Source organism: Sminthopsis crassicaudata, chromosome 1 (genome assembly GCF_048593235.1).
Source record: "Sminthopsis crassicaudata isolate SCR6 chromosome 1, ASM4859323v1, whole genome shotgun sequence".
Lineage (NCBI taxonomy): Eukaryota > Metazoa > Chordata > Mammalia > Dasyuromorphia > Dasyuridae > Sminthopsis > Sminthopsis crassicaudata.
This window is the reverse complement of record NC_133617.1, coordinates 379,318,759-379,332,190: the sequence shown is the minus strand read 5'-3', so window position 1 is coordinate 379,332,190 and position 13,432 is coordinate 379,318,759. Positions and strand designations below refer to the sequence as shown.

The 13,432-nt window shown below is 33.7% G+C and overlaps 1 protein-coding gene across 9 annotated transcripts in view; it reads right to left on the bottom strand.

Annotated features, from left to right (window-relative positions):
- The window catches only part of RAB27B (RAB27B, member RAS oncogene family), a 205,445-nt gene that overhangs the window by 13,961 nt on the left and 178,052 nt on the right, over positions 1-13,432 (bottom strand). For all 9 annotated transcript variants that reach the window (XM_074279402.1, XM_074279405.1, XM_074279401.1 and 6 more), the window contains 2 exons: positions 8,214-8,385; positions 4,932-5,017 (listed from right to left, as the gene is read on the bottom strand). In XM_074279402.1, the coding sequence (XP_074135503.1) occupies positions 4,932-5,017; positions 8,214-8,366 (239 nt within the window). In that variant the 5' untranslated portion in view covers positions 8,367-8,385. The remainder of the gene's footprint in view (positions 1-4,931; positions 5,018-8,213; positions 8,386-13,432) is intronic.

Sequence of the window (13,432 nt, the reverse complement as noted above, 5' to 3'; positions counted from 1 at the left end):
GAATTGTTATAGCCTAGACCTTATTTTTACAGATGAGGAAAATAAGACCCAAGAGAGGTCTGTGTGATTTGCTCAATACAAATCAATACTTTCTAAGATTCAGACTGATCATATTCCCCACTAGTACTAGTAACACAAAACATACATTTATATAATATGCTGGATAACAAATAGCCCCCCCCCTTAAATTCAATGAATAAACAAGTATCTGAGTGCCTGCTTTGTGTAGGGCACTTTGTCATGGGAGATACAAAGATGAATGATTTCAGATGAACATGTCCAAGGAAGCACGTAATATCTTCCCCACAAGAAACTTTTCTTTTTTGTTATCTTTCCCATTTTGCCCATCCTTGCAGGCACATAGACTCATGAACTAAAAATTATTTGACTTTCCTGACTCCCTCACTTCCCATACCCAATCACTTGAGAATCTCGTTTTGTTAATTCCGTCTCCATGCCTCTTGTCTTCAATCCCTCCTCCCTATTCATACCCTAAGCCCCCTAGTTTGTACCTACATTACTTTCTGCCTGAATTATTGCAATTAGCCTCCTAATTGATTATTTGATTTTCCTGCTTCTAACCTTTCCTTCTCCAATTTATACTTCACATAGCTAAAGGGGAATTGATATTTCTAAAGCAGAGGGCTGGCCATGTCACTTCCCTGCAATAGAAGTTTCATTATAATACAAACTCCTCTGTTAGATATTTAAAGCCCATCATAATATGGTTTTAATCTATCATCATGGAGGTCTGGTATACATGAAGTATCTAGATGGAACAGTGGATAGAGTGCTGGGTCTGCAGTCAGAAAGATTCATCATCTTGAGTTCAAATGTGATCCTGAGCAAGTCACCTAACTCCTCATATGTAAAATGAGCTGGAGAAGAAAATGACAAGCATCTTTGCAAAAAAAAAAAAAAAAAGGAAAAAAAAACAAATGAAGTCATGAAAGATAGGGTAGGACTGGAAAAAAATTAGCAACAGTAAGAAATGATATATATGCAGATCCTCTCAACCTGTACAGCTTATGTAACCTCTCCATACAAAACATGCTAGGAAGCTTGCTTCCAGAATTGTGATAATAATAATTAAAGTAGGTTGAGATGGTAGAACATACATAGATATCTATAGCTTGTGGCAATCGTTCTTCATGATGAAGAAAAGGCTTTTTCATTAGCTTCAGAAGCATTCAAAAAAGCCTATCAACAAAAGAGGCTTATTTTGCCTTAGTTATTCTTTTTTAAATTAATTTTATAATTATAACATTTTTTGACAGTACATATGCATAGACAATTTTTTTTACAACATTATCCCTTGTACTCCCTTCTGTTCCGAATTTTTCCCCTCCTTCCCTCCACCCCCTCCCGTAGATGGCAGGCATTCCCATACATATTAAATATCTTATAGTATGTCCTTATATCATATTAAATATCTTATAGTATATTGTACCTGGGATATACTATAAGATATTTAATATGTATGGGAATGCCTTAGTTATTCTTAAGGGTTTTCAGAGGAACTCCTTTATTTCTGGTGACTGGTGAGAAACCATAAAGTCAATGGATAGGTTTTAGGTCCCTCTTTAATTTTTTTTCCTATTTTAGCTGAAGAGAGTCTTGTCTCCTACTGAATTTGTATTCCACAATCTGGTTTCTAGAGCAAATGCTTCAGGATACCCAAAACACTGAGGGGAGATTTTATAGGTGATTTATAGGTGGCTCTGGGAGAGAGGGCCAAAGTATACACAGTGCATCCTTTCACCCAGAATGAGATCAGGGTTCTCTATTAACAGAGTCTACATTGTACCTAAGCTGGTATGCTTGCTGTTCTTCATTCATGACATTCCATCCCCTGGTTCTTGCTTTTTCACATTCTGTCTTTTACATTTAAAATGATCTTCCTCATCACCTCTACCTTTTTTTTTTTTTTTTTTTTGCTTCCTCTAAGGTCCAGGTCAAGTTCAACTTTTCTTGCAAAAATTTTCCTGATCCATTCAGTTGCTAATTTTCTTCCCCACAAACATTTTTACTTTTTAAAAAAATATTTACTTATTTTGCAAAGTTTTCTTCCTGCCTAATAGAAAGCAAGCTCTTTACAGATAAAGATCCCTCACATTAAGTCCTTGTCTCCATATTGTCAGCAACCTAGACCAATGCCTGACAGATAGGAGAAACTTAATAAATACTTGTTGAATTGAATTAAATTAAATGATAGCAACCTTGCCTTCAGGGGTCTAGTTAGGGAAGTCAGAAAAAAGGAACAGGTAAAATTAAATTAAACAGCAATAATGTATTTAAGTAATTAGGCAAAAGCACAACAGAAAAGATGCCTTCAAGGTAGAAGGATCCTTGCCAAATCATTCAAATTTCTAAAACAATAAATTTTTGGCCAAGACATTTTTAGGCCCTAGGAAAGGACCTTCTTCCAGTGCAAGTTGGAATGTCATTTTTGCTTCTGAAAAGAACAAGGGTACTTTTGTCCTGTGAAGCTTGAAGTCTTCATAGTAATGAATGGATGTCTTTACTTCCTTTCCATCATTCAGATAAAACTGAAAGTCAATTAGCTTTAACATGAAATTACAATGAATAGGTAGAAATTGGAAAGATGGAAAGAGAAGGGAAGGAAGCATTCTAGTAAAAAGATAAAACTGGCAAAGTCATGGAGAAGGAAGTATGCATATACTTGGGGAACAGCATAATTTAGGGCAGTATAAAATGGAAGAAAATGTTCCTCTAAATCACAGCTTCTTGTAATCTCTTTTCACCTGAGAAATTTTTAAATGATTCTGGCTATACAGGTATATAGCAAAGGTATACAAATCAAACACTTATTGATAAAAATTATAAAGAAATTTATTTTAAAATTATTCTTTGGTATACAGGTAATTTTATCATTTATTAAAGATAAAAGCAAATTTGCATACTTAATTAGATGGAGGTGTTTATTTTTCCATAAAGAATTAAATCTTGGTGGAATATTTTACCATTGCCAAATTTTTCACAATCCTCCACATTCAGTTATGTCACCACCATATAGGGCAGTGACCCAGATTTTAAGAAACTTTGCTCTAGGGGATAGTGGAAAGGATGGGAGATAAGCCTGCTATGGGCTTAATAGTCTTTTTCTCAAACTATCTTTGCAAATTTTCATCTTTACATATGCATCTTCTATTTTTCATTTATCCTTACACGAGCTCACCCTCTACTTACTACAAAAAAAAAAAAAAAAAAAAAAAAAAAAAAAAAAAAGGCCAGAGAGAACTTGAAAGAAGTCATCTACAGGAAGAATGCAAAAATAACATTGCACAATTTTGCTTGCCAAAGATGTTTAAATAGGCTACTTAATGTTATGCCACAGTCTCCTTGAGCTGTTCTACCTCAGTTTCCCTGCTCTAGTTTCCCTCATTGTCCTGACTTAGTTTCCCTGAATTGTTCTATCTCAGTTTCCTTAACTGTTCTGCCTCAGTCCCCTAAGTCGTAAAACCCCCCTGCTTCATTAAGACTGAGGACCATTTGCTCTAAGGTTATAAATTGTCAATGGGAGATGAGGAGCAGATCAGACTTCCTGGCTCCTAGCTCCTTCTGCCCCCAAGAATTTATGACACTGCCCCTCTAAAATATTCCAAAAGATAAGACTATCTCGGATACTTCACTGACATCTTTACTTCTATTATTCAAGCTTTTAGTAAAAATTTACAACTTCCCCCCCATCCTGACAAGGCTTCTAATTTTCTCGCTCTTTTTCCTTTCCTTTGTCTGAAGAGCTATAAAAGTGTTTATCATTCCCCCATTCATTACTGGATACTTTGAGACAAGAGTCCTGTCCAATCAATTAAACTCTCCAATTAATAAAATATTAAAAAAACCTCTCTAATCTCTATCTTGCCTCAGTTTTTCCGGCATTACATTATTAGTCATCTATAAGTATCGAGAGAGAGACAACTTGCCTATCGTGGGACATAGGTTGGAACCAGGAAGACTTGGGTTCACTAGCCTCATAATCCCAGGCAGGTTATTTAACCTCTCAGTGTTCCTGGTGAATCTTCAAATTGCAGAGAAAGTCTCAGTCTACATTGATGGAAGTTTTCTCATCATTGTGTTCTCTATACCAATAAAATTAACCCCCATCTTAATTATCTAGAAATATTTTGTTTTTATATCTTGTAGTAATTGCTGGATTTTGTACATGGGAACTTTTCCCCACAAGTTTGGTCATAATCCACTTATAATTTAGAGAGTTGTTTCAGTTTCAGGGATAATGATATGTCTGTGTCAGAAGTGAGATGATCTCAGATATTTCTGGATCCAACTATACCCATGGTGCTTCTCTTTTGAAAGTTTTTTTTTTGTTTTGTTTTTTGTAATTTATGAGGCAAGAGCACTGATCTATAAGTCCATAAGACTTAGATTTGAATCCTGCCATATGTACTTCCTAGTTATATCTATTTAAGATACCACCAGTAAGTCATTTAACTACTCAGTATGTTTCCTTATCTGTAAAATGAAGATAATAGTAGCATCTAGAGAGTTGGTATAAGAATTTAGTGAGACAATAAGTATAAAGCGCTTTGCAATCCTAAAAATAATATGCATATTTTAGCCATAATTATTGCCAGTATTTTCAGTCATCAATATTAACAAATTTCAAAAGACGTCTTGGATTATTAGAAACTTATACCTAGAAGCTAAAAAATATAATGTTGCTTATAATAAAATGAAAAGATTGGTGCTAGAGACCAAGCTGTACAGCTATGTGATCATGGGTAAATCACTTTTTTCTTAACCCCATTTTCCTGTTCTGTAAATAGAAATTATATCACTATCTATCTCATAGGGTTGTTTGCTGTGAGTAAATGCTTTTTATATTATGAAGTACTACATAAAGGTGAGCTCACACTGTTATCATTTATTATTGTTATTGTTGTTGTTACCTTTCTTGTCCAGCTGTATCCCAAAGCTGAAGGTGTACCTTAAAAGCTTTTCCTGGAGATCCATTTGGTCCTCGACCATTATATACCTGAAATATACAAATATAAAAATTATCAATTCATTATTCAGGTGAAGCAGCAATGGTTAACTACTTTATAAACATGCTATCTATTTACTCTCTTTCCCATATCTTCTTTTAATCACTCATCAAAATTCACAGAAACCCAAAATAAATATCTTCCATTTCCCAAAAATGTTACTGTAAATACAATGCTTTAATATTAAATACTTAAGTATTTATAAAACAATAGACTATAAATGCTAAGTTTTCAAATCTTTAAGCTTATTACCTAAGCAGAGTAATTATTATCATTATCATCCTAAGTATTCTAAACCTAAGTAATTCTAAATTCCTTTCTCACTTAAATGTCTTTGCTTATGGTAGTTGCTGCAGAAATAGCAAGACAATACAGTAGGTACCATATTTTTGGGATGAATTTCCATCAGGCCTTTAATGGAATCCTTTATTAACCATGGTTACCATGTTCTTAAAGCAAAATATTTAATTTTAAATTGTTGTCTGTTGCTTTTTAATAAAAGCAAGTAAAACAGAACCCTTCTGCTTAAGCAGGACCCTGGATCAAGAGTTACAAGAAAATATTTCACATGGAAAAATAGAGAGGAAGAACCTGTCTTCAAGTTTCCAAGAATTACCAAAAATAATATAATTATATAGTGCATTTATCATGCTTAGACAAAAGATATATTAAATATCTCTCAACAATTGGAACAATCCAAAACAAGAACAAACTCATGTTTAGACTAATGAATCTACAGGCACTAAGATCTTTACTAAGATTGAATTTTTGAGGAAAAACTGAACATTAAAATGGTTCTAAGAATCACAGATCTTATTTATTTTCTAAAATTAATTTTTTAATGAACAAATACATTTTCTTTCCTTTACATGGGGAAAGAATGAAGAGAAAGCTTTTGTAAACAATTATGAATAATCAGGCAAATCAGGCAAAACAAACTGATCTACTGATCACATATTTTAGATCTGAGAAAGACCATTAAAAGTCCTTCTTAACCATATACCTGACAGTTGAAGAAACAGGCCCAGACAGGAAAAGAAAATTGCTTAGCTAATAAGGTCTGAGGAGGTATTTGAACAATAATCTTTCTATCACTGATGCCACTGCCCTATCAAGTATACCAAATATCTGGTAAAACAATAATAGTGTACATTTTATCTGAAGAATTATTTTATTATTACAAACTTGACATTTAACAAATATAAAATCACAAGACCATAGAGTAAATCTCTAATTAAAATCTTAAAATTCCAAACTATTTTCTTGTTAATTAGGAAAGCAATTAAATTATATGCTACAAATTTTAACAATTTATTTATACTCATGTTTCTCTGCCAAATCCATCTGGGTATTTATAATATTTTATTGTCTTTTTTAATATTGTTATAGTCATTTTGATATTCATATTTTCCATTCTGGTGACTTTGCTTTGCATCATTTTATATAAATTTTTCCATGTTTATATATTTTTCATAATTTTCATTATTAAGGCATGATAACAATAATGATAACATACCATAAATTATTTCACAATTTGCAATCATTGGACATATATGTTGCTCAAATAACATAAAGTGACAAAAGATATAATTTTGACAATTATAAATCCTTATCACTATATTCTAATACTCAGGATAATGTCCTACTAGTTGGATCTCTGGGCCAACTGAGCAGTACTACTCCAGTTAACAAATCAAAAACTGAGATTCTTAGAGGTTAAGTATATTGCCCAAGGTCTTTATAATCTATTCCCTGACTCTAAGGCTGAAACTTTTTTTTTTATTAGGCCATACATCTCACATATCACAATAAATCTATTCCTAGAAAAAGTACTACTATTGGGAATGAAAATGTCTGAATATAGTCCAAATTATTCTTGTTATCACATTCTCTGGCAAGTAATTAGATTATTCTCATATCTGTGATTTGAACAAGACCATGCCTGATGTTGGAGATACAAAGACAAACAATAATACAGTCTGTACCCTCAAAAAGTCTAGCCACAGTGCAATGAGAAATTTAAAGAGAAAAAGACCACTATTATTTGAGAATTAGAGAGGAGATTCAGAGAAAAATTCATGGTAAAAATGGTCCTGAAATGAAAGAGAACAATTTCAAAAGGAAAAGATATAGGAAGAGGGAATTCCAGTCATGGTGGGGATAGGGTATGCAAATATATAGAGGGAGGGGTGGGTAGGTCTGAAACTAAAGGGTACAAGACATATCAGAATTAAATAATAGCAATATATTGCAGAAGATCTTACTTGCCAAATTAATGAGAGACAACACTGCAATTTTAATGAATTGAAAACCAGCCTAAGAATCAAAATCTGCATTCAGTTTCTGCTTCTGATGCATATTGGATGTGTAAGTGCAGGTGATTTGCCTAATCTTTCAATGTCAACAAACTCTAAGATTATATATTGCATATCTGCTTTGGTAGAGGGAGTTCCCTCATTGGGAGTTTCCTATCCAAAGGAAGTCACAGATAGCTTTTATTTATTTTTTAAAATTTGTACTTAATTCTATAGGAATTAAAAAAAAAACACAGGATAGAATGATTATGATCAGAGCATTATATTATGAAGATTTGTCAGCAGTGTGAAGAATGAATTGGACTGTGGCTAATTATCTTGCCTAAAGTCACAAAAAGGTAATGAATCTCAGAGACAAGATTTGAATCCCGGTCCTTGAGATTCCAGAACAAATACTCTTTCTCTTGTACTACTCTGTCTCAAATAGAATACTCATGAAATTGTGCTTCCCTCATCTGCCTTTCAAGACAGATTTTGGGAAGTTTTTGGCCTTTTTGCTTAAGACAAAAGGAATTAACTGTTTTTTAATGATAGAATCCAATTTGACCCAAATTTTAAAAGTCAATGGATTCTAAAGGAATTCATTTTAAAAAAAATTTAGAACAATCTCTTAAGATCTCCAGAAAGTGCTATTTTCTGTATAATACTCATATTTAAACAAACAACAATGTGTTATTGTTAGCGAGGAATGTATCCTCCCCATCCAAAGATTCTTTTCTCTCCAGAAAGGAATATATAGGATTATAGATCAAAACGAACTTCCAGAGATTGTGAGTCTCACTAGAGGAAGTAAATGGATATTATTTAATGAAAGCATCACCATCTTTATGTGAGAAAAGCATCTGAAGAGTAAGTTAAATTAAAAACTCACCACACGTTTTTCCCGAAAGTCTATTCCTACTGTAGTGATGAATTTGGGATTGAATTTATTGTCGGTATATCTATAAAGGAATGTAGTCTTCCCCACCCCTGAATCTCCAAGGGCCAGGAGTTTGATTAGATAATCATAGTCACCATCAGTCATAATGTTGATCTTGGTGGACCTAGGGAAGGAAAAAATGTTGGGTTAATTTTAATTTTTTTGTCTTTTCACTAATATTAATATGCAATATTAATATGAGCATTTTCTCATATGACCTTATTTAGAGGCACAAGTAAAGAGGAAATTATAATTTATCTTTGACTCTGGGATTCCATTTGAAGTTTTCTTGGCAAAGATAATGAAATAGTTTACCATTTCCTTCCTCAGCTCATTTTACAGATGAGGAAACTGAGGCAAAACAGGGTTAAGTGACTTGCCCAGGGTCACTCTAACTGAGTGACTGAGACCAGATTTGAACCGAGGAAGATCAGTCTTTCTGACTCTAGGCCTAGCATTCTATGCACTTAACTAGTTAGCTATCCTTATAACTATAAAACAAATTAAAATATAGAAGGTAAGGGCTCAAAGATCAGTAAACTAAAGTCCAGGTGAAGTGAATTATCCAAGGTCACAGGGCCAAGACTAAAACTAGAAATTCTTCATTCTCAAATTCTTTGTATGATATGCTGCCAGAAATTTCCCTAAGAAAAATCTGTAAATCTTTAAGTTTACACACACACACACACACACACACACACACACACACACACACTCACACACACTCACACGTTGTTCAGGAATGGTTTCTAAAAAATCCTGAAATAAAAATACATTCAAGACAGCAAATATTTACCAAGTCCTTTCCTACTATGTTTACTTTACTGGGTGCTAGTGATACAAAGGTGAAAAAGTGATGACAGTCCTTTCCCTCTAGAAGGATACAAATGAGTTAATATACTCTGCAAATCTTAAAATGTCAGCTCTTTTTATTTGTACCATTATTATCTAATATTGAATAGGACATATACATAAAAAGTATAATCAAAGTTAAGGTAAAGATGTCTGGGAAAATTTTTAAGAAAAATGAATACTTTCAGAGAAGGCTTTAGGATAAGTCATGTCACAAATAACCCATAATATTGATTCTGAAACATTCTTGAAATGCATATATGTCCAAATGTATATGTATCTATATTATACATGCCCATATATGTATTTTTATTTAAGTTACTTAGATTTCTTTCTATTGTAGCATCATTTGTAGTCACAGAATCTCAGTTCAAATACCAATTTGCTTAGCTGGGTGATCTTTGATGTCATTTTAACATCTCTAGATCTCAGTTTACTCATCTGTAAAATGAGGGGATTTTTTTCCTCTAGTCTTCTTGCAGCTCTAAATTTATTATCCTATGAGCTTTGTTTCCTTTTCTTTATTCCAAAAGAAAATGGAATTAATATAGTATAAATAAGCTTAATTAGTGCCCTTTAACTTTCTTTTCTCTATAATATATTTGTCACACCCAACATGACTACCACTTGTTAAATAAATTATTCAGGTTTAAGGAATGCTGATCACAATGATTTTTTTTTCTTTTCTCAATATTTGGACAGGACATAACATCATTTAGCAGGAAATGCATGAGAAATCAGCCTTTCATAATAGTCACCAATCCAAAGGGCTTTCTTCAAGAAAGGGAAGGAAAATAATCAGTTCTCTCTTTCAAATTCTCTTCCAACATAAATCAATAAAGACTAGATCTTTGGAAGACTTACTATTGCCAAAATCAATGCAATTAGAACAAGAAATAAAGCTGTAAATTAAGGAAAATAAGCTGACTTGTGCATTAGATATCTCTTACAAGGTTCTAATATCTGAGACAAATATGGATCTAATACATACCTTCGATCATAGACATTCCTCAAAGGATAAGTAATCAAAGACTATCAATCAATCAATTAAGAAGAAATTATTAAATGCTTACTTATGTTCTATGAGTCATGGGAGACAAAATGGTACAAAGATAAAAATTGTGCTCTCAAGGAATCTGTGTTCTATCAGGAAAGAAAATATGTATGTGCATGGATATTCAAAATTGATACAAAGTAAGGTGGAGGTAGGAAGACTCTGACAGCTGGAAGATCAAGAAATATATTATGAGTTGACCTTAAAGGTGGAGAAGAGTAAATATAAGGAATGAAAAGACAAAAAGGTAGGAAATAGAGAATCTAGTATTAGTAATAGAAAAGGGGAGCAATTTGTAACAAAATTGAAGCTATATAAGTACTAGAAAAATTTTTATAATTGAAGGAATAGGACTGTCTAGACCACTATTTTGAGAGGGAACTTAGTAATGCTTTATTTCATTCACAATTCTATTCTCTAGATGTCTTTTTATCTTCTTCTACCTCCTTGTCCTTTTCCTCCTCTTTTTTTCCCTCTGACTCCAAATCCAAAATTCCTTCAGTTACAGCAATTTCCCCAGTGATCAAAACCAGGAAAGCCTCTGATCTCAGTCATTTGTACTTTTGTGTAAATAAGTTTCTGTTAATATATTTCCTCTCATACGGGATGTTATATTTTAATGCCTTTTAACTTGGAAAAGTTTTGCTTTGTGTTAATGGAATTTCCGACTTGAACTTGGAAACACTGGGGTCCTTTTTACACAATAAAATACTTTTCCCTTCTTTTCTTCTACAATATCATTTCATTCTCATATCCATCTTCACTCACTCAACTCCTTTTAAGTTCGTTCTCTCTCTCTCCTCTCTCTCTCTCTCTCTCTCTCTCTCTCTCTCTCTCTCTCTCTCTCTCTCTCTCTCTCTCTCTCTCTCTCCTTCCCTCCCTCCCTCCCTCCCTCCCTTCTTCCCTACGTTTCTCCCTCTTCAGTTGAGTTTGAGCTCATAGTTAAATAAAATATAATCCATTGTTAACATTTTGCTGGAGATGTTCTTTATACTAGAATTTTATATTGAAAGATTCCATCATTGATTGCCATGGGCAGACCAGTCTCATACAAAAAGAAAAGCAGTACATTGCTGCTGACAGGTGCTTAGGAAGGGACCCAGTGTTTCCAAGATTGTCTAAAATCCCATTAAGAAAAACCAAATCTTTCACAAAGGCTTTAAGATATAAACATCCCAAATGAAAGAAAACAGATTAACTAAAGTTTCTTTACACTAAAGTATAAATGCCTGAGATCAGATACTTTTCTGTTTTAATCTTCAAGAAAACTGGTTTTAGCTGAAGGAGCTTTGGTCCTTAGATCAAAATCCAACTTTGAAAATTATTCTTTGTAACCTTGAAAAAGTCACTTACCTCTATGGGTTCCAGTTTCCTCATAAATAAGTAGGAAAAATCCCTTCTGGGAAAGAAAGAACATGAAAGCAACTAGAAATCTGAATGTATGGGGAGGGTAGAAGAGTAGGAAGGAAGAAACAGGGAGATCCCTGAAAAAGAAACGGCAAAAGGTAATTAAAGGGAAGGCTGGGGACCCTGTCCACCGATTCTGCTATTTATAATTTTGCTTCTGCTGTCCCTGTTCTTTGCTATTCCAGTGACTGGAAAGGTTATTTCTTGCCTGATCAATAAACTGTGAGTAAATCCCTTAAAGAGATATAAACAAGAGCCTGAAGCCCTGCACTCAAATAATTTACATTACAATACAATTAGAGGAAACCAATGTATAAATAGATGAAAAAATAAATATCAATGCAAGAAAATCATTCCTGATAAATTGCCAAATGTGAAGGGGTTGTGGGGAAGGAGGTACCTACTGTGTGTGAGGAACATACCAAGTTTTATCTCATTGGACCCAGTAAATTAGGTGCTACAGGTGATTTAGCCTTGCAGTTGAATGAGAAAAAGACAAGATTTCAACTGGGTATGTGCAGAATTTAGACAGACAAAGAAAGAGTAAGAGGTCATGTCAAAAGGAGAAGACAGCAGGAGCAAGAACATATCACTAATGAAATATAAGGTACTTTGGGGGAGTAAGTGAGCAGACCATTTTAGCTCTTAGAACATAGAGTTCAAATAGACAAGTCAGACATAAAGTTGCAAAAGAAAGCTGGGGATAATATTATAGGTCTTTAATACCTGTAAATGAGATTGGAACTCATCTTGGCGCAGGCAAAAAACAAAACAAAACAAAACAAAACAAAACAAACAAAAAAAAACACTTAAAAAAAATGTAAGGATGAGGTTCCCGCAAAACAAGAGAAGGGGATTGTAAGAGCCCTTTAAATGGGCGGAGCCAGAGCGCATCAGGATATTTGAGTCCCCCAGGAAGTAATTTCTGTGGATATTAGGACTGCCTTGTAGGTGGGATCTTGGCCACATTGAGATAGCTTTGTAATGGGTGACTCTCTTGCTGATTGGCTGTGTGTGTGACCTCACAGGCCCTTTATAAGCCCACTGCAGGCAGCAGTCACTCTCTTTAACCTGGCGCTCTTTAACCTGCTCCCTAGCCTGGGTGGCCAAGCTGAGATAGATAGTCAAAAGAGGTAAGGAGTTTGGTAGTGAAAACGTGGGTCTTCTGACCAGGTGTTCACTCAAGAACCAACAAGTCAGGGCATCAAGTCAGGGCAGTGAGTAGGTATAATAAAGGCTTTTAAGATTACATGTGGCTGTTTTTGAGTGTGCTACCGGTTATTAAACTATAGATTCAAGAAATCGTGGCCAGAGACCTTTGAAGGCCTCAGAGGAGGAGAGCCAGGTAGAGTTGACACTGCAAAGGTCAGTAGTCAAAGGTACTCTGTTGGGCCTAGGACAGACTAGTAATTGTAACTGCCAGGAGGGCATGCTACAAAAAAATTTAATGTAAATCAATACATACTAATTTTTTTTCTGTTTTTTTTCTCTTCCATGATTTTTCCAATTTGTTGATTTTTCTCTTTTCACATGATTCATAAAGCAATGTTCATTTAAAACATTAAAAATTGATATATAAAATGAAGTTTATCCTTTTGTAAATGGATTTTTCTCAAAAAATGTTTCTAGGTAAAAAAGTCTCTTCTCCTAAAAAAAATTAGGAAATGTTTCTCTTTTTTGAAATAACATTTACAAAAAAAATTTTTTTTTTAACATTTAAAAAAGTCCTTTTAAAAAACATAGTTTCTAGCTGTAGTTATCTTCACATTGATATTTACAATTCTTTTTCTCCCACTCCAGTCTTCTCTACCAAGTGATTTCAACTGCTTCAGGTACTGCTTGTAACCACTGTTCATTT